The 27,886-nt window shown below is 42.2% G+C and overlaps 2 protein-coding genes across 1 annotated transcript in view; one reads left to right on the plus strand and one right to left on the minus strand.

Annotated features, from left to right (window-relative positions):
- Window positions 1-27,886, minus strand: part of LOC146627163 (uncharacterized) — a 152,490-nt gene that overhangs the window by 53,496 nt on the left and 71,108 nt on the right.
- Window positions 4,509-27,886, plus strand: part of rnf213b (ring finger protein 213b) — a 33,216-nt gene continuing 9,838 nt past the window's right edge. The window contains exons 1-43 of the mRNA XM_085361720.1: window positions 4,509-4,528; window positions 5,070-5,218; window positions 5,308-6,188; window positions 6,266-6,421; window positions 6,901-7,067; window positions 7,161-7,447; window positions 7,538-7,776; window positions 8,094-8,300; window positions 8,389-8,602; window positions 8,698-8,753; window positions 8,826-8,991; window positions 9,077-9,226; window positions 9,498-9,596; window positions 9,740-9,868; window positions 11,247-11,415; window positions 11,511-11,678; window positions 11,889-12,038; window positions 12,134-12,762; window positions 13,654-13,813; window positions 13,920-14,137; window positions 14,234-14,377; window positions 14,477-14,629; window positions 15,037-16,300; window positions 16,387-16,571; window positions 16,673-16,825; window positions 17,443-21,225; window positions 21,311-21,447; window positions 21,948-22,046; window positions 22,147-22,259; window positions 22,373-22,486; window positions 23,065-23,123; window positions 23,219-23,375; window positions 23,547-23,682; window positions 24,115-24,303; window positions 24,673-24,806; window positions 24,907-25,082; window positions 25,418-25,621; window positions 25,706-25,893; window positions 25,982-26,102; window positions 26,688-26,788; window positions 26,931-27,107; window positions 27,547-27,692; window positions 27,784-27,883. Of these exons, the coding sequence (XP_085217846.1) occupies window positions 5,117-5,218; window positions 5,308-6,188; window positions 6,266-6,421; window positions 6,901-7,067; window positions 7,161-7,447; window positions 7,538-7,776; window positions 8,094-8,300; window positions 8,389-8,602; window positions 8,698-8,753; window positions 8,826-8,991; window positions 9,077-9,226; window positions 9,498-9,596; window positions 9,740-9,868; window positions 11,247-11,415; window positions 11,511-11,678; window positions 11,889-12,038; window positions 12,134-12,762; window positions 13,654-13,813; window positions 13,920-14,137; window positions 14,234-14,377; window positions 14,477-14,629; window positions 15,037-16,300; window positions 16,387-16,571; window positions 16,673-16,825; window positions 17,443-21,225; window positions 21,311-21,447; window positions 21,948-22,046; window positions 22,147-22,259; window positions 22,373-22,486; window positions 23,065-23,123; window positions 23,219-23,375; window positions 23,547-23,682; window positions 24,115-24,303; window positions 24,673-24,806; window positions 24,907-25,082; window positions 25,418-25,621; window positions 25,706-25,893; window positions 25,982-26,102; window positions 26,688-26,788; window positions 26,931-27,107; window positions 27,547-27,692; window positions 27,784-27,883 (12,380 nt within the window). The 5' untranslated portion in view covers window positions 4,509-4,528; window positions 5,070-5,116. The remainder of the gene's footprint in view (window positions 4,529-5,069; window positions 5,219-5,307; window positions 6,189-6,265; window positions 6,422-6,900; window positions 7,068-7,160; window positions 7,448-7,537; window positions 7,777-8,093; window positions 8,301-8,388; window positions 8,603-8,697; window positions 8,754-8,825; window positions 8,992-9,076; window positions 9,227-9,497; window positions 9,597-9,739; window positions 9,869-11,246; window positions 11,416-11,510; window positions 11,679-11,888; window positions 12,039-12,133; window positions 12,763-13,653; window positions 13,814-13,919; window positions 14,138-14,233; window positions 14,378-14,476; window positions 14,630-15,036; window positions 16,301-16,386; window positions 16,572-16,672; window positions 16,826-17,442; window positions 21,226-21,310; window positions 21,448-21,947; window positions 22,047-22,146; window positions 22,260-22,372; window positions 22,487-23,064; window positions 23,124-23,218; window positions 23,376-23,546; window positions 23,683-24,114; window positions 24,304-24,672; window positions 24,807-24,906; window positions 25,083-25,417; window positions 25,622-25,705; window positions 25,894-25,981; window positions 26,103-26,687; window positions 26,789-26,930; window positions 27,108-27,546; window positions 27,693-27,783; window positions 27,884-27,886) is intronic.

Consider the following 27,886-nt stretch of genomic DNA (forward strand, 5'->3'; position numbering starts at 1 on the left):
TGAAGCCAGGCAGGAGAACTTCGCTGGGAGCCCCTCCTGAAGGCAGACCTGGGAAGATAGCCATGTCTTGCTCTATGGCGCTCGTGAAGAATTAACATGAGTCTGCTGGCCTGTGGACAACAGCCTTTATAATTTAGTCTTACATTTGTTTTGTAGACGTTATTTTATAACTAGGTATCAACTGGTTTATTATTTCCACACATTAAAACATATTTATGTCACCATGAAGGCATCTCAGTGAATTCCCATGATATGAAGTGGTATGTTTACATGCAGATAAAATGCTAATAAAGTGACTGTTTAATTGCCATGATTAGACCCTGTGGAGGCGGTCCGGGTCTGGCTGGTCTCCTGTGAGCTCACATGGACAGCAGATGAAGAGCAGGAATTTTTAGGTTGACCTTAAAACATCAAAGAGCTCCGCTGAAGCTCTCAAAGGACTGAGATCATATTCCAGCTTTTACATTTTTACATATGCTGTTTTGTTTCCCTCCTCTCAACATTTTCTGCCTCATTAAATATTGTTTCTAAGCTTGAGGTTATGCAACCCTCTTCTGTTATTTTGACCCCTCAAACGTAAGAGTTAACAGAGATAGAAAGCAGGTTTCCCTCCACTGTGAAATCCTGATATATGATGCTCCGGCTGATGGGAGTGAGGACTGAAGATCCTCCCTCTGCTTCAGATTAAAAAGCATCAGTTTTATCCAGATCTCTTTGTTTTACCTCTGACTGCCAGAACAGGTGGGTTTCCTGTGGCCTCACACTCGGTGACTGAGAGCTCTCAGGGGTTCATTTGTGTGTTGTTGGGCTTTTTTTCATCAGGATGAGAATCGCTGGAGTTCTGATCGTGTTGTCTGCAGCTCTGTGCATCGCTCAGAGACAGAAAACAAGCTGGAGACCGGAGTGGGATTACAGGAATGAAGGCAAGTTTAACAGCTCAGTGTTATCAGCTCGGCGTTACAGGGAGCTTTTTGAGAGGAAAACTCTACTGCTGGTTATATTTATATTTTCCATAGAATGTTAAGCATAACCTGATCACACTTTGGAGCACAAATAACCATTAAAATATAGAATATTAGCATTTAAATGAAACTGAATTCAGATATTTATAGTTAAGCATCTGAAAATGTTTAGTTTCAAATAAACTCTTTTTACATACAAATCTGGTAGTTGAGTTACCATAATTTATGCATTTAGCCAAAAAGATTTGTTTCCTGTCTTTTTTAAAAGTCATTCTTTCAGCAGAGCTTTAGCTCATTTTACTTTTTTGTTTGTTTTTGTTTTTTTAATCTGACTAAATAAATTTCAAATAAATAAATACATTTCTTAGATGTATAATGCTTAGAATAAATGTTACCAGAAGTGTTTTCAAATAATTATTCTTAGTTTTCTTCATTTAATGTTTGTCCTGGTAATCCTGAGTGAATGTTAACAGATCTGAAGGTTTACACATCAAGAGGGTTTCCTGTTTTCTGTTTTGAAGTAATCTGCTGGAAGTTGTAAATGGTAAATCATCGATTCCAGTTTGTCAGCTATATTCAGCAGCTCGGGTGTTTTTCAACAGGATTTCAAGCATCTTTGTGATTCTGTGTGTTTTTAAGAAGAATCTCATCTACCTAACTAATGTTAAGGATTAGTTATCAAAAACCTTTCTATTCTGAAGAAGCAGTGACTCAGACGTTTTACGAAAAAAGAAATTCCTAGCACTGGAGCTCGTTCTCTTTTATTGTGGCTCAGATTCATTGGTTCTGTGAACTTAAAGTTTGTATGTTATTTTAAAAAAAGAAGTGCTGTTGAAGAGAAAAGACCTTCCCCTGATGTTCATCTGCTTCCTTCATTTTCAAACATGTTTTATAATTCCTGGGAGATCCGCGTCTCCACTAAAATCTACACCCATGGCAAGTTTTACACACCAGCCAGTTTATAGAGAAACTCATCCACAGTCTATGAAAACTATTATTAGTTGCAGCTCTGCACTGACTTCCCCACCACTCTCCCTCCCTCTTTTTTTTACTACTTTTACTTTTTTCTACAAGGTTACAATAATTCATGATACCTGTATGAATGAAGTCATGTAGTACAGTACAGTTGTTGCTGATGTAATAATTCCAAAAGCAGAAAATAATAAAGTTTGTTTTCCTGGCTTGCTCACCTGCAGCAGAGAGAGTGAACACCAGAGGATGTGCCAACCTCACGCTGGTTTTAGACAACTGGAAATACGCCATCATGACGCAGGTCAAAGATCTGCTGCTGCATGACCACAACACTGTGCTGCCCGACTATGGCAGGTGAGGTTTTCTGTTTTAGGGCCTTTTCTAAGTCTCCTGCGGCACAGTTACATCAGTCTGGGTGTTCGGGCTTTGCGCATCAGTCAAAATGTAAAGAATAACTGTAACATTAAAAGGTCAGCTTTAATTTGAGCAGGTTTGCACAGATATAGAAAGTATATCTTTCTATATCTGTATCTATTTTCTTCTAAATGTGACCACAATTATTTTTTTAAATTAACATTTGGTATTCAGTATGATTTCAAAGTAGCGACTGAGGCCATGAACTCATCAGGGCCTTCTTCTTACATGGACTAATGTACTTGGACACTGCTTTCCACAACCAAGAGGTGAAAGAGGAGAGACAAAAAGAGGGCGCAGAGAAGGAATATAAAACTGAAACTGTTGGAGAGGAAAAAAACACTTTAATTTCTTTGTGTTCTTTCAGGATCCAGCCTCTGTCAGAAGCTCTGGGAGATCTTTACAAAGAGTTCAACTCCCTGAAGGAGCGTCTCGCTGAGCTCACGACCAAGTTTGATGGAGTGGAGGCTTTCGTGGACGATGTGAGATTAGGGAGGAGCCCTGCACCACTCCGAGGTGAACCCCGACCCCCAGGGTCACTGCCAGGGGAGGCGGATGGTGCTGGAGGTCGGCCCAGTGGAAGGAGGAGCCGGGTCATAATTCGGAGAATCAAGAAACCTGCCGGCTCACAGGACTGAGGATACAGCATCATACTGTTAATGTTGGGCTGAGACTGGGTTACATGTTTGTCTTATATTTCACCTCACTGTGTTTTCTGGTGCAAATCACATTTATAACTTGGACTTGAGAAGGAGAGACTGTAACATAAACTTAATTTACACCTTAACGCTTGAGTTAACACACATGTTAATATAACAGCAAAGAAAGCCCACACTGAGTCCACACGAATCTGCACAAAAAAGTCTCAGATGTTGGACCAAAAGCACAAAAGTAAGAACATAAATAAAGTGCACTGTGTTGGCACTCTTTCTGTTTTGTTCAGTCCATAGTAATCACAACATGCTGCTTCTTATAGCATCTAACAAATTTTTAATAAATGGAAAATTACTATTTCCTCCAGAGGAGTTGTTATACTCTTCTTCACCAGCAGATGTCTCCCCAACATCACCGAGATCAAAACAGTGATTTAGTTGATTGAGAACTTGGTTTTCAATCAACTTCGATCTCGACATATTTGACTGAATACAAAATGGATTTAAACTTGTTGTGGTCAATAATATTAATATTAATATTAATAATAATGATGATGATAATAATGACATGGTTTTCTTATGGTCTTTCAAAATAAAAGCCTATTTGCTACAAGGATTGAGGATTTCTAACAATCTTCAATTAGTCAGCATCGGTGGTGTTTCAGTTTTGATTCTTCTTTACTTAGTTTTATCGGTGCGCATTATTGTTTGGATCACTTTTGTGTTTGTTTGTTTGTGCATTTTTTCTAGTTAATTGAGCCCAATAGCCTTAGTGCTACTTCACTTAACCCCTAACCAGGATTTTAATCAAGTTATCTACACATGCAGGAAGTTCACAGGTTCATTAAATAAAAGTTGTTATGAACAATACTTACCCATGGTTATTAATACCCATTCATCCATTCATTTTTTAAAAAGTGACGTCAAATACTATTAGTAGTAGTAGTAGCAGCAGTATCCTTTAGTGAGAATAATGTGGATATATTACACATATTTGATGTGATTTTTGTCTTTTTCTTCAAAATAAACCTTGTGCTTTTGTCACGAAGTAGTTTTTTTTTTTTTTTTTTTACTATAGAATAAAACATAATAAAGATAGATGTAATTCACGGTAATAATGTCAGTGGCTGTGGTTTCTTTGTTTTGGTACTGAAAGTGAAACTTCCGATCATCACCTGAACGCGGCATAAGTTTCTTCTTTGCAGAGAGTCACACAGAAACGAAACTGAAAAGGTTGCTTTCCGGTTTAGGGACTCTCAAGATTTTACCTACAGAAACAAGACGAAGGAATCTGTAAAGACTGCATTATCTAACCAACTACTGACCTAAACGGATTTTTATAAAACCGGGTAATATTTTACAAATACAAACGTATATGTTAGATCAATAATGGGGAGATGCGGGTAGGGTTGTGAGTCTGAACCTTTGGGGACGGTCCCTGTGTGTGGGCGGGTCCGTCAGGAAGTTAAGTAAATGTTTGTCTGGCAGATTTTTAGTGTACGACTTGCGAAGCTAACATACAAACAGGTAAGCAAGCACATCATGAACTTTATGTATTTTGTCTTTATTTAATAAATGTCACTTGGTTATTTCAGATCTTACGGTCATTCTTGTCCTTTTATCCAGTAATAACAAGCGTACTAGACTATTTTTATTGTATTCTTATTACCTTTAATGCCACAGTCGCTTCTCAGCCTGTTTTTGTGCATCTCTGGTACTTTTTGGTAGTTTTTACTCCTTTTATTAGACTTTATGACGCTATTTTGTCAAAATATGATGCTGTCATTTGCTGTTCTACTTCATTTTATCATAAATTAATTGTTATCATATTCATTTGTACTGCTGATAAGATGAGGCAACCTAATAGGGTGTTTTTATGACTATAAAGGAAGTCATTGCAGAGTGTGTGCCATGATATGCTGTGTGCAGTATTTTTAAGGTATTTCTGCTCTTATAAAGAAGACCAGTTGCACTAATTTTATTAACTGTAATGCAACAACCTTGACCTGAATAGTAAGCCTCACAGGGATTAAAAGCTGTAACTGTGCCTGTATTTTTATATTTAAAGACAGTTCCCGCAGAGCAGGGGCTCACCTGAGAAAGGTGTCTCTACAGATGGAGGAGGGGGGAGGACACCCCCACTGTGCCAGTGGGCAGCAGGTGCAAACCAAGGAAGCTGAGGATTCTGCAACCAAAAGACCACGGAAGACAAATACGGTAGAAATGCAGTCACAACAAACAGCTTTCAGGGGCCTGTTAGTGGTGTTTGAGCCGTCGTGAAATATATAAATTAATGTGTGTTCCAGGAACATGGAGCTGGAAAGCCCGGCAGGAACAGTCGAGAGAAGGAGAGGAGAAGAAGGAGAAATCGAAGAAGAAAAAATGCTAAGGGAGAGGCAGATGTCAAAAGTGAAAACATACAGAAGGATCAGAATAAGGCTATGGAGACTAAAAGCAGCCAAACTCAGGACAGCGAGTCTTTAAAAACACAGCCTGAGGTTCCCCAGACTGAAGATAACTTGCAAAAAGGGGAAAACAGCGGCGAACAACCACAGAAAGATCCTAAGATGGTGCAAGCTCAGACTCAAACAGGGAAGCTCAAAGGCCCAGATAAATTCACACAGACTCCAGTTGTTACACAGAAGAATCAGGAAACACAGACAGACTTTCCTGTGCCGAAACAAGACGAGGGAAAGGGTGAAAAGATGGTGCTAGCTCAGACTCAAATAAGGACGCTCAAAGGCCCAGATAAATTCACACAGACTCGAGTTGTTACTCAGAAGAATCAGGAAACACAGACAGACTTTCCTGTGCCAAAACAAGATGAGGGAAAGGGTGAAAAGACTCAAGCCGCCACAGAGAAAGCTGCTGAGGTGCAAGAAGATCAGAACAAGCACACACCTGGACCCAAGCTGCAAGGAGACAGCTCAGTTCAGACTCCATCAGAGCAAAATCCAGAAGGAGAATCATCATCATCATCAGAGCCACCCAAGGAGCAAAGAAGCGAGAAGGAGTCAAAGCCTAAACAGGAGAATCCCTCTGCAGAAGGTTCAGGTGTTGCATCTCAAACTGAAGAAGGTGCCAAACAGAAGTCTTATGCTAAAGCTGCAGCTGGAGTGGGAGGGAGTGACAAACAGTCCACTGTGGCAGCCACTAACATGGCAGAAAAAACATCCCAAAGCACACAGTAAGACTGATTTTAACTGTTTATTTAAACTCTGGAGCTAAAGCTCATATTTAAACGTTTATCTTTTTCACTCACAGTGATCGAAGCCCAGTGAGACCTCCACCCGGAGTGCCTATGTTCACCTTTCACATCTACGCTGTGCTGGACAAAGCGTTTAGATTCAACCAAGAACACGACAGGCTTGTGCTGGGTTTTGAACAAGAGCATTTACCCCTCGAACTGACACACTTTGTGTAAGTATTTATAAATATGTACAAGCTGTAATTCACAGAATATAAGCATGCTTCAGTTGCATATCGAGCCTTTGCAACATTTCTCAAATGCTTGGCCTAATTTTAATATTGACAGTTGTAATAAGTAAAATAATACTAAAGAACTTTTCAGAAACATGTACAAAATTACCCCAAAAGTTATTTAATTTTTTTTTTATTACTGACACAGTCCTGAAATAATCACACAGAGCTCATATCTGTGAGTGTGTTTACTCCATGTAACAGCTGCTGCATCTTCACAGAGTGAGGTTAGCAAGCAGCTTCATGGTCAGCAAAGAAACTGAATGAGAAAAGAAAAATTGTGGATGTAGATGATGGGGTAGATTTTATAGTGTAGATCTAGCCAGAGCTTCAAGGACACGATTAAAGCAAAGCATGTTGGAAAAGGGTGGAGAATTTACTCATGGATGGAAATCTCTTGTTCAATGTTTTATGTTTAGTGGAGTAAAGGGAGGCTATCTGGTGGAAGCACGCCTCTGTGTTGAAGAAAGAGATTTAGTACGAGGTGTGGTATGGTCTTATTGCTATGGTGTACATCAACGAGATAAAGCGATTTGGGGAATGGCCATGAGGCGTGTTCAAATTCCTTTAAACCCAAGCATTAAAGGTAAGGAAATCTATCATCTATATTAATGTCAGCCCACCAGTGTTGGTTCCAGTCTTTCTTCATAAACTGATCACATGTCAATGTTTTATGCAGAGCTTCATCTTTATGAAGGATTCATTTGCCGTAACAATGTACCACAAAGTGTTTGGCAAAAAGGTCTCCACATGATTGGCTGGAAGAACACAAAAGGTGTGGAGATTTCAAATGCCTGGCAGTCCTCAGCTACAACTCTGCTGAACAGAATCTTCCAGAAATGGACTCCGTCAGATAAACAGAGCACTGAGAGCTTGTGTCAAAGTTTGAAGTATTTTACGCAGAGTCTCAGTTCTGCTCACACTTGGATGGCATACCCAGACAATTCACATCCACCTCAGGTCCAGGTGTGTTCAGCAAAAGGACAAAAAAATCAAAGTAGAAATTATCTACAGTAGCTTCTATAAACCACCATTAATACATGATTTTATTTTCAGGTGTCAGAGTTGATTTCAGAGAACTTGCTCCAGATCTTAAAAGGAGAGCCGAAGGAGAAGCTCCCGAGCTCCTGCAGGGACACTAGTCCTCTCGTTCTGGGGCTTTCTGTTTTCATGGTTACCCAAAGTTGTAGCATTAACCTTGGAGTTAAAGGCTGGGCTGAGCTGTGTCTGCTGGTCTCACAGTCTGCACTGGACAACAAAAACCTGGATGGGTTGCAGAGTTGTTTCACACAACAGTAGGTTTTTACAATCTTTAAGAAAAGTAATTCTTGGCCTGGTTAGACAACAGTTTCTCACTGACAAACGTTTTGTTTGTTTGTTTAAGAAAAATCCATCTAATTGATGTGAAATAGATGTTGCTGTTTGCTACATTTTATGGACTAATAAAAAAGCAGCATAGCAATTCAAAGGCTTTAATTACTTTAAAAACGAAATTAAATTAAACTCCACTTCTAAGTTAAGTTAACCTTCATCTTTAAACATTATCTTGGTGTGCTGATTGAGGTGTTGACATTTGAGCTTGTATCCTCACATGGTTCGGTTTCCCCCTCAGCACTGTGGTGGGTCTGATAAACCGCTGTGCCCAGGACAAGGTGGCAGAGGTCGTCCTGCTCGTTCCTCTCCTCTTCAGACTCAGACAGCCTGGAGCTGATGCAATGAAACTGGGTCCCACTGTTGAAGAAGAGAACTGGTCTGGACTACAAAGCATCAGTTTCAGTGGATTCAGAGAGACTGTCAAGTTCTTGCCGGACAAAAGAAAGTGAGTCTGTCTCAAACCCATCGTAGCTTTCTTTATTTCCCTGAAGTGTCGATCAGATTTACTGAATTATTTCATTTTCCATCCACAGGAGGATGCTCTCTCTGATCCAGAAGCACTTATCACTGGCTACAGAGACGCCTCTGCTCCTGGTGAGCTGGTTATCTCTGGTTGCATTTGAGGACCTTCCTGAGTTTTCAGACGTGACAGGAGTATCTGCAGAACAGCTGATCCAGAGTCTGTTGTACAGACTGAGAAAATGTGGTGAAAGACCAGATTTAAAGAAAGAGGAAGAGATTTTAAAGGTGAAAAACCAACTAACTAATATAAACTTGTAATTTGACCTTGTTCCATCTTTAATACAGTCCTCTGTGATCACCTTTGTTCTTCCTACATGCAGCATGCTCAGAAGTGCTTTACCCACATCCTGCTGAAGGTAGACAGAGAGAAGGACAGGTAATGACACCTGAAATGTGCTTCATACATTCTGGTGTTGTGCTTTTTGTAACTTTAACTTTGTGTCTGCAGAATTATTGAAAGTGAAACCATCAAACATGCGTTCGCGAGCAGCATTGATGTTGCAAAGAACACGCGCCGCTTAGTGCGAATCGTCCCGTGGTACCAGGCCATCGTCCTGTCCTACCAGCTGGTGCTGAAGGTGGCAGAGATTTTGGAGGCTAAACTGAGAAAAGAGGTAAAACCCTACATGTTATATGTCCCATAATGCCTCAGTGTGATCTGTTATCTTAAATTTGTTATCTTTGTTTTGTGTCTTCTAGTCCAAAGAAGATGAGTTTGAGACCTTAAAGCAGCAGCTTCTGAAGGACTTGTTTGCAACGCAGGACCGAATCAGAGAGAAGAGAGACGAACTGCTTCCAAACCCGCTCCTGACATCATCAAAATCACTCAGCTATCCAAAGGAAATCGAGGCATGTAGCAAACACAGCTGATAAAATCAAACTACGTTGCTAATAATGAATTTTAAATGTATTTTTTGTTGGTCAATAATTCCACATTCTAAAGACATTACAGAAATGTAAAAAAGGGATCCTCGATAATGTAACTATAATCTCTTTGCACTTATTTAAATGTAATCTGGGCTGATATTAGTAATTTATTCTGATTAGATAATCAGAGTTACCCATCAGCCCTGCCTCTAACCACTCAGTTCACCTCGTTTAATGCCTGTGATGTTATCAGATGTGGGACGCGCTGCTGAAGGTCGAGTGCTCTTCTGAGGAAGTTTCATCCCGCTGGAGGCAGAGCCTGGAAAAAGACCTGAGGAAGAGGGTGTCCAAGGTCAGGACCCGTGCACCGATCGGTGTCAGACCAACATTACTGGTCTCGTTTTAGAAACACCTGAGCTCTATTCTTTCAGACTGGTGTCGGTTCAGCATGTAGATGTTTTCCCTCTGAACTCACCCGAGCTGTTTTATTTACAGATAAGTGACGAGGACAAAGTCATGCTCTGCTGCCTCGAGTCGTCCCAGACTGCATTAAGTAAAAACCATGAAGTCATACAGGCCTGTTTGGACGAGCTGTGTCACTCTGCGATCAAGACAATCTGCCAGGTACACTGTGAATTAATAAATGAGTCAGAGCACAGTTTCAATATTCGCTTTTAAAACCTTTAAAGAGCAATTCCAAAGTTATAGACTTTTTTTTCTTTTATCAAACGCGTAGAGATTAAGATGCACTTTTAAGTGTTTTAAGTGTCACCAGGGTCACAATGTAGTTCAGATCAAAAAGCAACCGTACTTTCACGGCCAAGTGACCCCTCGCTCTCTCCCACAGTCTGTGTCTCGAGCTTTGACTTGTCTTTTCCCTACATTACACTCAAAAACCTCAGAACAACAAATAATGTAACAGAGAGCTGGTTTAACAAATCAATCAGTTGATAGATATGATTTTAAACGTAACCTTTTATTCTATGGTGCCGAGCTAGGTCAGTTAGCTTTTAGCAGGTCAAATGTAAGATTTGGTTTTTGTGTTTTTAATGATGATCTCTGAGCTACAAAACTGATTAATCTGAACGAGTTTTTGTGAGCTTCTCTCAGTTATTAGTTTTATATTTTAAATTCATTTTTATTTATTTTCAGACTGGTTTAGCTGGTTTCTCGTTCATTTGTATTGTTAGTTTATTACATATTAGTTTCACTATACATGTATAATATGATATAACATTTATACATTGTAACAGTAGTCAGGAAAAGATTTGAGGAGTTCGGAGCAGGAACTACGCACCCAAACTTCTCTCACAGTAGTGTAGACGTCCATGTCTGCAACACAGGCTCCTCAGACTAAGGGCCTGATTTACTGAGTACAAACTATTTAAGCTCAGTGACAGGGTTGTGTGTAAGAGAGAACGCAGAGATTTTTGCACCTGACTCTGTTGTTTATGCATTTCAGAGAGTTCCTCTATCAGGACACCAAAAATAGGGCGGGGAAATTTAAAAGAAAGGTGAAAATGACTTGCTGACATTACTGTTTACGACATGCAGTTTACTGCTAACGGCACCGATTTTTAATGCTGAAAAAAGCATGTTTTTTGCACTTGATATTGCCTATAACATTGCCTGTGAGCTTTATTTGGAGATCGTGCACACACTGCATTTTGCCCCATTTAGGAAATCTGGCCATTGCTGTCTTTGCAAATATGACCCTATTAAAAAAGACTAAAACTTAAGATACATATTTTTGGTTTAAGTTAACTAAAAGGTTCATTTTTGGTTATAATAAACTTTTCTCTCTCAAAATTTGTAATTTTTCTCCAGTAAAATTCTTTTTATGTGAATGTAAAATGTCAGCTTTGAATAAATGTGTGGCGTTTGGACTTTAACAAGACTCACTGGAAAATTCTCCCATTCACATTAACGTCAGTATTGATAAGTGAACCACTGTATGTAGCATACATTATGAAGTAGGAGAGTAAACGTGTTCTGTTTTTAGAGAAGGCAGGAGGGAGACCTGATGCGAAGTCTGACCTCTAAGGACAGATCAGCACTTCCTGCTGCTGTTGTGTCTGCTGTGGTGGTCGAGTCAGCTGCACGGTTCAGAGACAGCGTGGTGGTTCAGCTGCTCGACCCTCAGTCCGCCGTGAGCCATCTCCTGTTGAAGGGTACGTCATTTCTTTGCTCATTTACGTCTTCTTGAAATTTTTACTCGCTGCTGTTCGGGTTTTGTGATGGCTGCGGTGTTGCTGCTTTGGTCCAGGTGACTGGAAAGCGATCCAGGTGGACGACACCGCAGGGCAGGTGGTCCACAGCTGTGTGGAGGCCGTACACTCTCTGGTGGGGTCTCTGCTTCAAGGAGACGTGGCTCTGGGAGACCTGCAGACTTGCCTGAAACACCGGGAGCAGTTTAAAAAGCTTTTCCAGCAATGTGAGAACCATCAGAGTCTGCTATTCCTTCATTCTGTTTTTAATAATCTCACACATCCTGTCCTTTATATAAATGAGATATTCAGAAGATTTAAGTACAAGAGGGATGCAAAGTTAATTAGAACACCCAAACTAATTTTCTCCGTTTGCCTCTTTAGCTCATGCTTGCAAACTGTCTTGATTAATATGAGCTGCATCGTGTTTTCCACAGACAAGTCAAACACTAAATCTGAGAAGGTTGCTGTCAGTCCAGACGAGGTTTTAGCTCAGAGAGAGAAAGATCTGAACACGTTCGTGCAGAGGAAACAGCAGATTGATGCTCTCATAAAGATGATAGCAAAGGTTACAGAAAGCATCACAGGTGAGTTGAATGTCGTTCATTTCATCATTTTAAATATTTTTGCTGTGTGGTGGTTTAATGGCTTCTTCACACTAACATGGTTCTTATGTCAATAGTTCCTGAGATGTTGGCCCTGGAGGAGCAGCACAATGCAGATCTCCACGCTGTGAGCCTGAACAAACTGATGCTTGTTCAGCCCTTTGATGCTGAAGGCAAATTAAAGAGTGCCGGCTCTCCACGCATCCTCTGGTATAAAACCAGTATGAATGTCTTAAAAATGGCCACAGAGATGCACAAACTGCGAGACAGCAACCTGATTCTGTCCTCGTGGGTCAAAGGAGCTGCATCTTTGGCAGCCAGAAATCCCTTCCAAGCTCCTGTTTCAGTGAACCTAACACAGGTCTGCGACAACATCTGGAACCCCCTGCTCACCGAGTTTGTTGACCTCGCCGTGAGCATTGCAGAAGCAAATATCACTTTTAGGCAGCTCGATCAGGTTTTGCTTGAGTCTGGGGACCAGGGTGATGGGAAAATCATAAAAACAGAGCTGGATCTGATGTTGGAGATGTTTTCTGAGGCAGGAGGGTCCAAACCTGAGGTCAACTGGATGAAGATGAGACTCGATCAGATCCAGAAGTATAGACAACTCCACGAGGCGGCGGCTGCAGCCAGCGCCGTGCTGAAGATTGCAGGAAAAATGGGGCTTTCTGGAAACTTCACTGAGATCGAAGCACTCAGTCAACTGGTAATACTTTATGAATATTACTATTTACTTAAAGGATGTTCTCAAAGTCTCGTTGACGTGGTGACCAAAACTGAAGACGTTTAATAGATTTGTGTAGGAAAAAAAATATACGCTACATTTTCCAGAATTTGTTTTTAACAGTTTCTAATGTTGTAACCTGGAGTTTCAGTCAGGCATCAGCCTGGAGGGACTCTCGGCTTCTAGCCCTTACAGAGCCTGGAGGTGTTTTTTGGCTCATTCTCCTGCTGAAAAAACAAATGTATTTCCCTCTGAGCTTGAACTAGATGAGACTGTGTGTCTCTGCAGGAACAGTGGCAGTAGCAAACCCCCAGACATCATCACAGCTCCTCCTGCACATGTGCAGATGCCATTTGTTCACCTTCTCTGTGTCATGGCAGTTTTCTTTTTCTTTTTTATCTCAAGAAGGCGGGGCCTCACGTAGCACTTTCATCGCACAGGCCTGCTGATACAGTCTCCTCCCAAGAGCTTTTACTTATATCTATTTGCTGCTTGATCTTTGAAAAGCAGAGAGAACATTTCTGGACCTACTGACCTTCATGTATTAATGTAATTAGTGTATTTCAGCTCACTGAGCAGATCTTGCCACAATGTGCATGTTTACAGTAGCTGAGTCACGCTTCTTTATTTATCTTCTGCACAACTGAACTGAAGTTCTTAAAACCATCAAGGAGCAACTTCACGTGCTAAATGTGTGCAAAGCTCTCCTCATAGTTTTGGTGTCTTCAGCTATCTTGACTCCTACTGTAAAAATAAATACTAAAACAAGTGATATTTGTTGGATAAAACATAAGTTACACAGAAGCCCAAACATTTATATTGATATTAACTAAATAATGTTTCATTCTATGACGATATTCGTACCTTCCACAGGAAGAGGACAGCTTTAAGCGCAGGGCTCTGAGCTCTCTGAGTGACGACCTGTTTCGTGCCAGACAGCAACTCTCCAAGGTCACCAAGCAGCACACTGCCTGTCTGGAAGAGTTTCTAGCGAGCCAAACTCTTGTCACCTGGGTCAAAGAGAACCTTAAAAGTAAGGTGATCTCATGAAAAACACAAAGCGTCCCTTTTTTGGTTATAAATAATCTTGTGGCCTTGCAGAAGATGCCTCCATCCTCACTTTGTTCTCCCGTCAACAGACATGAGCGATGTGAAGGTTTACGTGGATCTGGCTTCCATATCTGCTGGAGAGAACGACACAGAGATCGATCAGGTGGCCTGCTTCCATGATGCAGTGATGGGCTATGCCCCTCTGCTCTACTCCCTCTCCCCTCAAGCTGGCTTTAATGAATTCATGAGGTGTGCTCGGCAGGTGTGGGACACCCAAAGTAGAGATGAGAAGCTCCCTGACAAACTGGTAAAAACTGGTATTTACATCATCTCTCTTATTTTTACGCCTACATCCTGGCTGATGTTGCAAAGCAGCTATAAGAGTGTTTGGTTTGGTTTTCAGAGCGAGTCTACCCGCTTACTCAGCTGGCTAAAAGCACTGAAGGAGACTCACGGCTCTGTCGAGCAGTCCTCCCTCTCCTTGGCTTCCTCTATTAATGCTAATGGAGTTTATCACATAAACTGGTCTGATAAAAACACACAGAGGGTGAGTGCACAGTGTTCCTTTGACAAACAGAATATGGGGCTTACAAACTGAAGTGATTTTCAAATTCTTATTAGTCAGTTTTTTCCGATTCCTTTGCAGAGATGTCTTCAAAACATGGTGAAGGTCACAGTGAGAAGCAGCAGAGAGGAGAAGAGCTACAAGCTTGAGGATCTGCTCGAGCTACAAAACAAACTCATGCTCATGTCATCCAAAGGGGAGCACGGCAGAGAGCAAGTCAACAGGTTCACAGAGGTCAGCGGCTTTTAAACGGTTAAATTATGACTCTTCTTAGCAAAGGAAACTCACTGGAAGGTTCTCAGCTTCTTTATTGTGTTTCATCTTATTTGTCAGACTTGTGTACCTGTTGTGTCCTCGAATTAAAGCTTTGACTCCACCACTTTTACAGCTGAGATAATAGGATGCAGGAGATCTCAAAAGTATTCAAGAAAAAAAAGCAGACCCTTTTAATGTACTCTTGGTTAGCATGACGATAAGTCATCATATCTGACACCATCACTAGTTTTTTGTGCAATAAATGCAGTTCTGTCCACTGACACTAGAACCTAAGCTAAAGAGAGTTAAACATTTTAGCTGTAGACCCGGTGTCTGTGGTTTAGGATAGTATTAACTGCAAAACTCCTGCTGCCATGTCCTCGTAGGTTTTTGAGGGAGTTCAGAGACTGGGCACCATCCTTCTTCAGATGCAAACATCTGGGAACATGCTCTTCAGAGACTGGCACGCTGAGGTCGAGTGCTGCCAACAACAGCAGCCATGCATCAGAGTCACCTTCTTGTCCCTGAAAGATAAACGGATGACATACTACGGTGAGGTGACAGCGCAGCTGCAAAGCCTTGCGCAGTCCATGGATACATGCCAGAAGGAATGGCGTTCCTTCATCAGCAGCATGCGCTCCCGCTTTGGCTTGCTGAACCACTACACCTCGGAGCAGATGGTTTATTTGTGCCACTGGATACACAAAGTGTGTCAACGCCAGGCGTCTGTTCCTCAGCAGTTATGGCACTTACTGTTTCCCATAAAACCTGAGTGCACGCCAAATGATGTCAGACACGCCTACAGTAATGCAGCAAGAATGAGCTCAAACGCTGATGAGTTAGAAGATGTTTCGTCTGATGACGACGACATGTATTACGAACCTTCAAAAGATGTGATGCCAGCACAACAGGCTGAAGTGGACATGAAAGAGGCTTCCGACTTGATGGAGTTTTCTTCGGATGATGAAGAAGATGAAGAGGACAGTCTTGAGAATCTCTGGCAGCAATTCAAAAAAGACATGAGTCTTTACCTGAGTGAGTCGCTGGATATCTTGACACTAGCCAACTTCCTCTCATGCCTCTCTGAGATGAACCAGCAGCACACGATCAGAAACCTTCTGTCAGTTCTCCAGGAAGGAAAGCCCAATCTCGTTCTGTGCCCCATTGGAGAGGTTTTTACCACCACCCTCTCTTTTTACATGGAGAGTCCAGAGCAGCCTCTGCCGTCTGTTGATGAGGTTCTAGTCTGCAGAGAGGAAACCACAGAAGAGGAGGTGGAGATCTTTCTGCGCCGTGCTCTGAGTCAAGGCTCCAGACAAAACTGCCAGAAGATATACTCTCTGGTGAATCCAGGGCTGCTGGGATATGATGTCAGTGTAGCTTTAGGGGAGATCTTCGACAGTCTTGAGAGAAGTGCCGGCCCGCATTATCGTCTGGTCATAGTGAGTCCGGTTGTGCACCAGCACAGATACGTGCCCTCTTTCTTCAGCAATGATAAAGTGCAGGCTGGTGTGGGTATAACAGCCGACACTGCCAGGAAATATCTACATCACCACTTCACAGAAAACATGCTTCAGCAAAACCCCGTCACACGGGTTTCTCCAGACAAGCTCTCAGTCTGGATCGTGTCATCTGAGCGCCCTGCAGTCGGTAAGGACAACCCCTCCTTGCACTAAAATTATTAAAAATGCAGTTCAGTTACAATATTTAAATGTTGGCATCTTTTCTTTTCTTAGGGAAATCACTTTACATTGATCGTTTGTTTGAGAAGTTCCAGCAGATATCTCCCAGAGCAAAACATATCAGCCTCAAGCTGATTGAGCCATGCGTTGACATAGACTCACTGATTAGGAGTCTGTCAGAGAAACTGGAACCTTTGAGAGAGCAGGATCCTGTCATTCTGCACATTGACACTGCTGGAGTAAGTATGCCAGCATTTACAGCTGCAGGCCGTTTGGTCTGCTGTTGCTTGTGCTTGAGTTTGACAGTCTGTCTTGTTTTTTCACTTTGGACACCTCTCAGGTTCGTTCAGGTTTGGAGGAGCTCTTGTTCCACCTGTTAGTTCTGGGTTGTTTGAACGACAGCCATGGCATGCTGTGGAGAAGAAATGTGGCTCACTTAATCACAGTTGAGGTCCTGAAAACATATGCATTCCCCCCAAATCATCAACAAGAGGTAATGAGCTTTTTAGACCCTCATTGAATAGAACTTCAGAACTCGTCACACGTCACATTTCATGTCTTTAAGAAAAACTCATCTTTTTAACTAGATTTTTTTTATAAATGGATTTAACTTTGAATGCTAAAATATTTTAGATGGTAAAGAACTCATACAAAACCATCATGTGTAAAAGATTGATATTGCCTGTTGGTTAGTGAAGTTGTGAAACCTCATGATGAGTCTTTTTGTTGTCACAAGTGAGTGGTGAATCTTACCACAGGACTCTGATTTTGACGGTTATTTAGACTTTTATATAGCTGGATGCTTTGCAACCGGGGGAGTTGCAACAGTAATGTGGTAGTGTAACAAATTACTTTCCCTACCAAGTAATTAAGTACTATATTGCATTACTTTAAATAAAAGTAACAAGTAATGTGCAATACATTTTTTTGAGTAACAACTCCAACATTGTCTTTGAGTGTAGTATATTTTAATTCAGTGCCCTAAATCTGCAAGCTTATTATATCTGTAAACTTTTAAAAGGTTCAAATAAATCATTTGCCGATTTGAGAACATTTTGGGAATCTCCTGTTGATTTAATTTTTTCTTTAATGTTTGATTTTTTCATGCAGACGAAGCTTGGACTTCTTGATGTTTTGCCCACCATTCGTTGTAAGCCTCCAAGAGAAGTGATGCAGTTATTGGCCAATAAGACCTTTGATCCACTGATGGATGGTCAGGAGTTTTGCAGTGAGGGAATTCAAAGACCCTATCAGTACTTAAGGCGTTACAAGGAGAAACAGGATCTGGATCATTTTAACTACCAGGAGGGTTCCAGAATGGGGGATCCCAGTGACTGTCTCAATCTCTTCCTGTCCTACTGTGGAATGCAAGATCCATCCTGGGGTGAGCTGAAGAACTTCTCCTGGTTCCTCAATGTGCAACTGAAAGACTGTGAGAACTCAATTTTCTGCGATCGAGAATTCCTTGCTGACCAGCTTCCTGGTTTCAAAGGGTTCATCGTAAAGTTCATGATTCTAATGGCAAGAGATTTTGCCTCGCCATCTCTGGACATGTCCGACGAGAGTCCCATGCCACTCATGGATAACAGTCAGGAAGAGGAACTTCTGGCCCATCTGACAATTCGTAAGCGCTGGGAAAATGAGTCTCATCCATACATTTTCTTCAATGCGGACCACATGTCAATGTCTTTCCTCGGCTTTAATGTACAAAGTTATAGGCAAAACACACTCATTGCAGTTGATCCTCGCAGCAATGCAGTCCTGATACATGATGTGATGTCGCAAGAGCTTTTTCAAGGTTTGCAGCGGCAGAGGATATCTCTCACTGAGGACTTTGATCAGTTACCCCGGGCAGACAAAATCAAAAGGATTTCTTGCGTTGTTGGAGCAAAGAAAGGAATTGCAGACAAGCGATTTGATCCAGACCCTACCTATGAGCTCACTGCTGACAATGTGATGAAGATGTTGGCCATACACATGAGATTCCGATGTGAAATTCCTGTTGTCATCATGGGTGAGACTGGCTGTGGAAAAACCAGATTGGTTCGTTTCCTTTGTACTCTACAAAGGGAGGGAAGATCAGTCGAGAACATGGTACTTGTTAAGGTGCATGGTGGAACCACTGCAGAAATGATCTACAGGAAGGTGAAGGAGGCCGAGGTACTTGCTCACCAGAACCGTGTGAAGCACAATCTAGACACCATTTTATTCTTTGATGAAGCCAACACCACAGAGGCCATTTTTGCCATCAAGGAAATCCTGTGTGACCGAACAGTGAGAGGACAACCTTTGAAGGCTGACAGCGGTTTAAAAGTAATAGCTGCCTGCAATCCTTACAGGAAGCACTCACCTGAAATGGTGGAACGCTTGGAACGTGCTGGATTGGGATACCGAGTGAAGGCTGATGAAACAGAAGACCGCCTTGGCAAAGTCCCTCTAAGGCAGCTGGTCTACAGAGTTCACCCTCTGCCTCCTAGCATGGCTTCTTTGGTGTGGGATTTTGGTCAGCTGAGTGATTCAACTGAGCTTTCTTATATCCAACAGATTGTCCAGAAGAAAGTTGCTGACCATCATTTGCCACTATCATGCAAGAGCATCATTTCAAATGTGTTAGCAGCCTCCCAGAAATACATGAGAAGTCGTAAAAACGAGTGCAGCTTTGTGAGTCTCAGAGATGTGGAGAGGTCCATGAAAGTGCTAATTTGGTTTTACCAGCACAGCAATGTCCTTTTCAGCAACTGCACCCGTCTCAGTAAGGATGATAAAACACTAAAGTGCCTGATTCTTGCAGTTGGAGTCTGCTACTACCCATCTCTGGTGAACAAAGAGGAGTACCTGGATAACATTTGCAGGTACTTCCCGGATTGTTACCGCTCTTCAGATGCACTGCAGACAGAGATTTCTTCCTGTCAAGACTTCTTCCTTCAGAACATACAAACCAGGGAGACTATAGCCAAAAATGTTGCACTTAAAGAGAATGTGTTTCTCATGGTGGTTTGTATTGAGCTCAGGATCCCACTCTTTCTGGTTGGCAAGCCAGGCAGCTCCAAGTCACTTGCAAAAACTGTGGTTGCTGATGCCATGCAGGGACAGAATTCCCACTGCAAGCTATTCAAGAATCTCAAGCAAGTTCATATGGTCTCCTTCCAGTGCAGCCCTCACTCAAGTCCAGAGGGCATCATAGGAACATTCAGGAACTGTGCTCGCTTCCAGAAGGATAAAAACATGGACGAGTATGTGTCAGTGGTAGTGCTTGATGAGATAGGACTAGCAGAAGATTCTCCTCAGATGCCACTGAAAACCCTTCATCCTCTCTTGGAGGATGGTTGCATCGACAATGACAAGCCAGATCCACACATGAAGGTCGGCTTTGTTGGCATCTCCAACTGGGCTCTGGATCCAGCCAAGATGAACAGAGGGATATTTGTGTCCAGATGGGATCCAAGTGAGGATGAACTTGTTGAAACTGCCAAAGGCATTTGTTCATCCTCCAACCCAATTCTCCTGAAAATCAAACACCTCTTCCCAGCTTTGGCAAAGGCCTTTCTGAGCATCTGTAAGGAGACCTCCAAGAATCAGTTCTTTGGCCTGAGGGATTATTACAGCCTTGTCAAAATGCTCTTTGCTGCAGTCAAAACTACACAGCATGAGCCGGATGGTGAGCAGATGGTAGAGGCCATCTTACGTAACTTCAGTGGACAGCCAGAAGGTTTTGACCCTGTCATATTTTTCCAAGAGATTCTCCAAGACCTTAAAGAAATTCCAAGACCAAGCACCCTGCAAATGGTAAAAAAGAATCTTGATCATGGCACCACTGAGGAGAGCCGGTACCTCCTTTTACTGACCACCAACAATGCAGCTCTCCATATCCTTCAGCAACAAGTGTTTGCCAAAGGAGACTATCCACAGCCAGAAATCATTTTTGGTTCAGGATTCCCAAAGGACCAGGAATATGCCCAAATCTGCCGTAATGTGAACCGAGTGAAAACATGCATGGAGACTGGACGTACTGTCATCCTCCTCAACATGCAGAATCTCTATGAAAGCCTCTACGATGCCTTGAACCAGTACTATGTTTACCTCAGTAAGCAGCAGTACGTTGATCTGGGTCTTGGCTCCCATAGGGTCAAATGTCGTGTTCATACAAACTTCAGACTGGTGGTAGTGGAGGACCAGAAGAAGGTGTATGAGCACTTTCCAGTGCCCCTTATCAACAGGCTGGAAAAACACAGAGTGGATAGGAGCACCGATCTGGAGCCGTGGCAGCACACAGTTCTTGACAAACTGAGAGAGTGGGTGAAGGAGTTCTCCGGCGAGGCGTCAGAAGATTTCAAACAATCTGACATTTTTATTGGCTTCCATGGTGATGCCTGTGCCAGTGCTCTGTTGCAAGCCCTGGAAAGGAGAGCACTAAGAGTGGAAGACACTCAAGAAGCACAAGGCACTCAAGAAGGACCGCAGCAACAGGGAGAACAAAACAAAACACTTGAGACAAGCACGCAGAAAGATGTAATTCAGCTGGAAGATGATCAGGTGGGTGATGCAATGGAAACAGATCAAGAAACTGAGACATGTGAAAAGAATGATGATGACTCCATTGAGGTATGTAATGAAAACAAAGTGATGCCAGAAAGTGAAGCGATGATGGACGCAGAAAGTGATTTTGAGTCTGCAAGACAAAGTGAGGAGGACGAAGTCTTGGATTTAGCCAAAGGTCTCTTGTTAAACTGTGCCACTCCTGATGCCGTGGTGAGGCTCAAGTATTCAGATTTAGCAAAGCAAGAAATAGACAAACTCCAGAGATTGTACTTCCAGCAACAGCATCACCACTCACTTCGGGATTTTCTGGAAGATTGCTTGAAGGTGTATCAGGAGTCCAGCAAGTTTCTGGAGGTAAGGCGCAAAACAAACCTCTAGTTTGTTCTTCATATTCCTTACAGTCTGTTTACTGCACTGTGTGCTTTGTGGTTCTGCATAGGTTACTACATTCTCCAGCTTGTTAACCAAATCAGATGTCAAGGTTGTAGCCCACGCTCTAGGACTGCACACAGACAGGATCCTACTACTGTCGCTCCACCAGTTCGACACTGAAGTCTCTTTCTGCAATAAAATACGGTAACGATTTTTCAAATAAAGCAGGATTTACAGCGTTTTAACGAGTTATTTTTCAATGAGATCTTTGTGCAAAATAAAGCTGCTCTCCCATGAGTCTCGACCTGCCACTGAGCTTCAATCATTTTGGACCAGAGTTGGTATTCCTTGTGTTACTCTGCAGTATTGGAATAGTAACACGTAACACATATTGATTAAATCCAGGCTGCCATAGGGCGAGAGGCAGGGTGCTGGACCTGGACAGGTTGCCAATCTCTCACAGAGCTAAAGTGAAACCCAAGTTATTATTGTAATTGGAAAAAAAACCCAGTGTAATTTCAAGTTTTAGTTGATGATGGCAGAGTTTCAATGTTGCAGTGTCTAAACACAGACAGTGATGCAGAAATGAGCAAGTTTGGCTTTGCAGGTGCTTACCGGTTTAGTTCAGAGTAGCATTTTCTTTGCAGCAGTATCAGAGACGCTGATACGGATTAATCTTGCTCCTGCTCATCTGTCTGTATTAGGGGTTTCCTTCAAAACGCTGGCCACTCTCTTCATATTCTGCTAATCCAAATGGACCTCGAGGAATCCCGCTGCAGCAGCGAGCTCATTGCATCAGCAAAGTAGGTCTCAACCTCAAACTCGTGAACAGATCTGATTTAAAGCAGGGTCGGTGAGAAACGGGACATTGAAGGCATTTGCGTTGTATTTGTCTGCCAACAGATACTGCACCATGAATTATCTGATGTCACTGGAGGATCACACTTGTTGGGTGATTTTCATTGTGAAGGTTTCAAGGATCCCAAGTCATTCCCAGTACATTGGTTTCCAAGGAGGTGAGGACCAAGTGGGACAACAGTTATTGTTCCACCACAGTTATTTTCATGATTGCAGCATTATGCTTGATGTATTACAATAATAACATAATGTTTTATCTTTTCTATCAAAGGAGTTTGGCACTCGGTGCATATTGACGACCTGAGAGATTCGGAGGACATGAGCCTGAACCTGTCGGCTTTCTGTGGAACTCTGATTAGCAGCCTGCTCAAACCTGCCCTCACAGGTAAACACTGTGCAGGAAGTATTATACTGTATTATACTACTCTGTAATGACAGAGAGTACGTCAAGGAAATAAAAACCTGTTTTCACGCTACCTGGAGCTTATTAATCATCATTACATACAACACTGTTTTAACCCAAAGTACCCACAGAATAACAAAGGATGAAAGATGCTATTGTTTATATTTCTTGCTCATTTAACCTGATTAGCTAGCTAGGCTAGCTCTCTTAACAACAGAACCTTTTATTTTTTACAGTTTCATTCATTTAAGTTTCTGCAATTTTTCTGTGATTTATCAAACTGTTACTGAGACGTTTGATGTTTGATGTTAAATGCAACAGGAGAAAGTGGGTGAATTACTTATAGTTACTAACATCTCACCGGCCAGCTTTAATAAGCCCGAGTGCCGTCACAGGTGTTTGGTTTTAATATACGGTTATTTATTTATTTAATCTAAAAAGTAAAATTAAGCTCTTAACTAGATTTTTAATAAATATATAGTTTTGGTTAGTTTTGTCTTCAAAAGGCAATTTAAGCCTCATTTTCTTGTTACATAAACAGTATTTTTAATCTTCATCAGCAAACCACGATGATATAGAAACCTTGAGGGGAGGAGAGGCCTCTAAAGAAGACAGACATGTGAGTTAATGTGAAATGAGATGATAATGAAAACATGTTTCATTATGTTTAAATGTTTACACTTGAAAAAATAATATAATTCTCTTTGCTTACAGAGCGACAGAGCTCAGCTTGACAGATTGTCTTTAGTGAGGTCTTGCATCCAGAAAGCAGTGGGTTTGCTGAGGGACCCCGACAGCGTGGCTCCAAGAAGTATGGAGAGGATGCACGTCCTTCTGAACCTTCTAGGAACTGGTGAAAACCACACAGGAGGTAAATATCCAATGCTGATCTCTATTTATATATTGCTGAAGTACGCTTTCAATGCCTGACAACAAAAGATGCTCTAAATATGCAGAATTTTGAAATGGTTTGATGACTTATATCACTCGACTAATCTTAGATTCTTCATTTCTTTCTAATCAAACTGCTCTCTGTTTAAAGCTCACTTTCAGAGGTTGTTGTTGAGCAGACTGGTTGAGGCGTTGGCACAAAGAGAAGAAACGATGGGCGCTCCTAAAGAGTGGGTGTGCTCAGAGGCCAAGAAACGCCACGCTCTGCAAGAGGGAGGGACTCTCAGGTAAAAGTCTCCTGCAGATGTGACAACAAACCTCACAAGATCCTGTGAGGCATCATTAACTCAGTCAAAGTATTTGACTTTATCCCTGTCTATGCAGTATGAATCCATAATTGCAGTAATTCCTGTAAAAACAAATATTTATAAAATGATCAGTTTTTGGAGGTGAGAGGTGCTCCAGATAGAATTGGACATTTTTATTATTTGTTCATGCACTTGTACAAATTAGGCTCTCATATGCTGTGATTTTCTGTTTTATGTATAAACAAAAAAAATACTTGTTTTGATAAATAACTGTTTCAGAAAATGTTCAAGTAAAAATGACAAAACAACACATTTTACGTTATTTTGTGCTCATTTCTATTGTCAGTGCAGTTCTCTGAGACATTTTCAGGAATACATATAAAATAAACTTGTCATATCTTTGGATTTAAGACACACCCTGTGGCGCTGTCTTCAGTCCGCCGTGACACCGATCCTGGCCAGCATGTTGGAGGTTATGGACCGGTATGCGAATCTGGATCTGCTCTCTGATGACAGGACCGGTCCGGGCCTGATACAGCTGTGGTTGGACATCCTGGGAGACTCGCAGGTTTTGCAACTAACACCTCTCCAAAAACAAAGGTACTTTGCATTACCTCTTCTGTGTGTGAACATTATCACCACCTCTCTAACAGTTGCTGTTCGTCTTTTGTGTGATTCCAAAGCCAGCACGTAATGTAAGCTGTGTTTTGGAGTTACACCACATGCTCCGCTGTGAAAGCTTTGCACTTTCTGAGAAATCGGGAGCCGGTCTAACTTCCTCTTCCTCTTACATCTAACACATTCATTTTATTAAAACCAACTATTTTCTTATTGTCTAATATATCACAGAGATATTCACGTTTAATCATGTCACCTAAGAGTGGTTCATCTGTTTGGTTCATCTCTGTAATAAAAACTGCATTTTGTGAACATAAAGCAATTTTTGTCTCTAATTATAATATTTTCCAGTGAGTCAGATCAGGAGGTGCTTGTGCAGCACCACTTCATGCTGGATGGTGAAGAGCAGCCCTGCTCGGCCCCGTTCAGCTGGCTGGTCAGCATGCACCTCGAGACTCTGTGGGAAGAATCTGAATTTATGCCAGGTTAATGACAAACTCAAAAACAAATCAAACAAATGAGGTCGATGTAGAGCGCGTTGAAATGGACATCTGTCTGTCTGTCTGTCTGTCTGTCGCTCTTCAGTAACAAAAGAGGGTGGTGCAGAGAGGATTCTCCAGTTTGTGAGCACCTTCAACAACAGCAGGCTCGGCAGTCACCTCCAGAAACTCTCAGATGGGGACCGTTTGGATTACGCCCGCCGCTATCTGCATGACTTCCTGCTGCTTTCTTTGAAGATCAAGTCAAAGGAGGAGCTTAAGGTACAAATATTATCAGTCATATTTCAGTAAAACATGTTTTGGGTGAAATAGTCTTGGAGTTATTTAAGTTTTTGCAAAATCAAAACTCATTTTTGCCAATCATCTTTTTATCACAATAAGAGCTTCTTGCCATTAAACAAGCAATATACTGTATGTAAGGTGGTGAATGTGAAGATCCTAGTTTAAAAAAGTCATGAAAACAACCATGAACTTTAAATTAATTTTGAGGACGAGAAAGAGGGCCTGCAACAGCTTTTGTTTTGTTTCAGCAGCAATGAGAAATGAGCCTGCTCTGATGCTTTTACAGTGGCGCTAATTATACGTGTCACATGCAGGTGTTCACCGAGGCCATGCTGGGCTGCGTGTGTGAGCTTCAGACGTCCACAGGCACCAAAGCTGACGTCTCTCCTGCTTGGATAATGGCAGCTTCAAAGCATTTTGCACCCAGACTGGACACCCTCTGCCACATATTTCTGCTGCAGCCCCAGCTAGCCAATCATGTCGCTCAGCAGGGGCCAAACTGGGAGCCGGAGGAAATGGTGAGGATCATCTTTTTGGCTACATTTTAAACATTCTCGTCACACTTATCTGTTCTGTGTTCTTAAGTATTTTATTTCTGGCAGGTGGAGGACATTTTAGCTCTGGGTATCTGTGTCGAGGAGACCAAACTTCTGACCGTGACTTCCCTGGACGAGTGTGAGTCCTTTATGCGCAGGGTGGAGTTGCTGCAGCCGTGTTTGGATAGAGCATTCGGTCAGAAATACAGCGCCCTGTGTGGCCCTGCCAGTCTACAACACCTGGACTCTATCAGGTGAGTCAAGGTGACAAGATCTAGAGAAGGAAAAGAAAAACATTTCAGTGTTTCTTGGGTCCATTTTTATTCTCATCTGCCATTTCAGGTCACTGTGGCATGGCATGCTGGTCGTTGCATCTTTCATTCAGCATGTCACCTATAAAGTTAAACAGGACGACTCGAGATTGAAAGATCTGGCTCTCAAACACTGCAACCTTCACCTGAACGTATGTAAAAATGGTTTCTGCGTCTTCTGTGTGTCTCTGGATTTCACAGATTTATTGAGCAGATAACAGCATGAACACTTCTCTCGTTTTGACATTTGCTGTTAGAAGGAACAGATCATGAAACTTAATGGCTTTTTTGATTTAATAGTTTCTTTTAAACGGTTTAAAAGCTGTAACAGAAAGTAAAAGATCAGAGAAATGCAGAGGTTGAACGTAACCTGGAATTTAACACCCGATGCAGGAAAAATGTCTCGCTCTGACAAAACTGCAACTAATTATTTAATACATACATATGGCAGATGTTGCTGAGCTTAGACATGAGTACATCAGAGGGTCGACAAAAGTAGAGAGGCAAGGCTGAGGTGTTGTGGACATGTGCAGAGGAGGGATAGTGGATATATTTGACAAAGATTGTTGAAGATGGAGCTGCCAGCCGGGAAGCAAAGAAGACGAAGATGTATGTATGTGGTGAAGGAGGACATGCAGAGGGTTGATGTGAGAGAGGAGGGTGCTGGATAGGAAGAAACAAAAAACTAATTGTTGATGACTCAAAAAAACATGTTTCCACTTCTGATCCTCTAACAGCTGATGCAAGAGTCTCCTGATGTAAAAAGCGTGGACACGCTGCAGCAGCTGATCCGCATCCTCAATTCTTTCCACGAGGAGTGCATCAGCAGGGACCTGAGGTCAGGCTCCAGACTTCAGTTCAAGACTTGATTTTAGGCCTAATCTCACAGCAGTATTTCTGTTGCATTGATGGTGTGAATCTTAAATTAAATAATTTCTAATAAGATAATAAATATCTTACCTGATCATGTTTCTGTGCAGGTTTGGCATTTCTTGCCCGGTTTGCCTCTCTGAGTTCAAAGAGCCGTCCGTCCTGCCGTGTCAGCACGTTATCTGTCTGCCGTGTCTCCAGCGCTGCATTCAGGCCCACAGTCGGTGCCCTAAATGCAAGAAGGAACTGCCATCCAACTTCAACCCCACTGTTTCTCCCACCATCAAGTGAGTGGGGAAAAATAATGTAGAATCGACAGTGGGTCATGTACTGATCAGTCTGTGCAATAATAGTTTAATGGTCCACCTTAAAATACCCCTCAGTGGTATTTTAAGGTGGTCATAGTGAGGTTTTACATTTATAACTCTCTAACTGGGAGCACCTGTCACCGCTGTGCTTGCCCCACCTGGGCCACAGCCAATCAGAATCCAGCCACAAATGTCCGAAGATGAAAACTAAACAACAACCACATACTCCAGGTATACAAACAAATAATCCTTCGGTTAAACATCTGTTCTTTGAGCTATGTAGTTTGACCCTGGATGCCATAATTTCATGTTCACTCTCACAGTCAGTCTTAATTCAGTGATGCTGTCCTGCAGTGTTATTAAAGTCTGAAAGCTTTCTTCTGATTAATGGCTAACTGTATGAATTTGTGTGGCTCAGGAAATCACTAGAACAGCAGGCGGCCATCAGACGCTGCTGTAACGCCTTCTTCCTGGAGGTGGTGTCCAGGTTCTGCCTGTCGGAGGGTCAGAACCCAGAAGAAGGGGTCGTGGAGCTGCTCTTCTCTTTACTTGTGTTCGCTACCGGTCAGTGAGCAAATTACTCAGTGATATTAATCAGATAACCGATGATGCTGTGGCAGTGAGGCATTCTCTGTTGTGGCTCTGTGTGCTGCAGGAGACGTGTACAAGACCAGAGAGCTCACTCCCTTCCTGGAGTGTGTGGATAACAGTCCGGTGGTCCGATCTGTGCTGCTGAAGCTGCTGCTGCAGTACAGGTG

Source organism: Diplotaxodon limnothrissa, linkage group LG8, assembly GCF_057381915.1.
Source record: "Diplotaxodon limnothrissa isolate DT_005_m linkage group LG8, D_limnothrissa_male_GT1.1, whole genome shotgun sequence".
Taxonomy (NCBI): Eukaryota; Metazoa; Chordata; class Actinopteri; order Cichliformes; family Cichlidae; genus Diplotaxodon; species Diplotaxodon limnothrissa.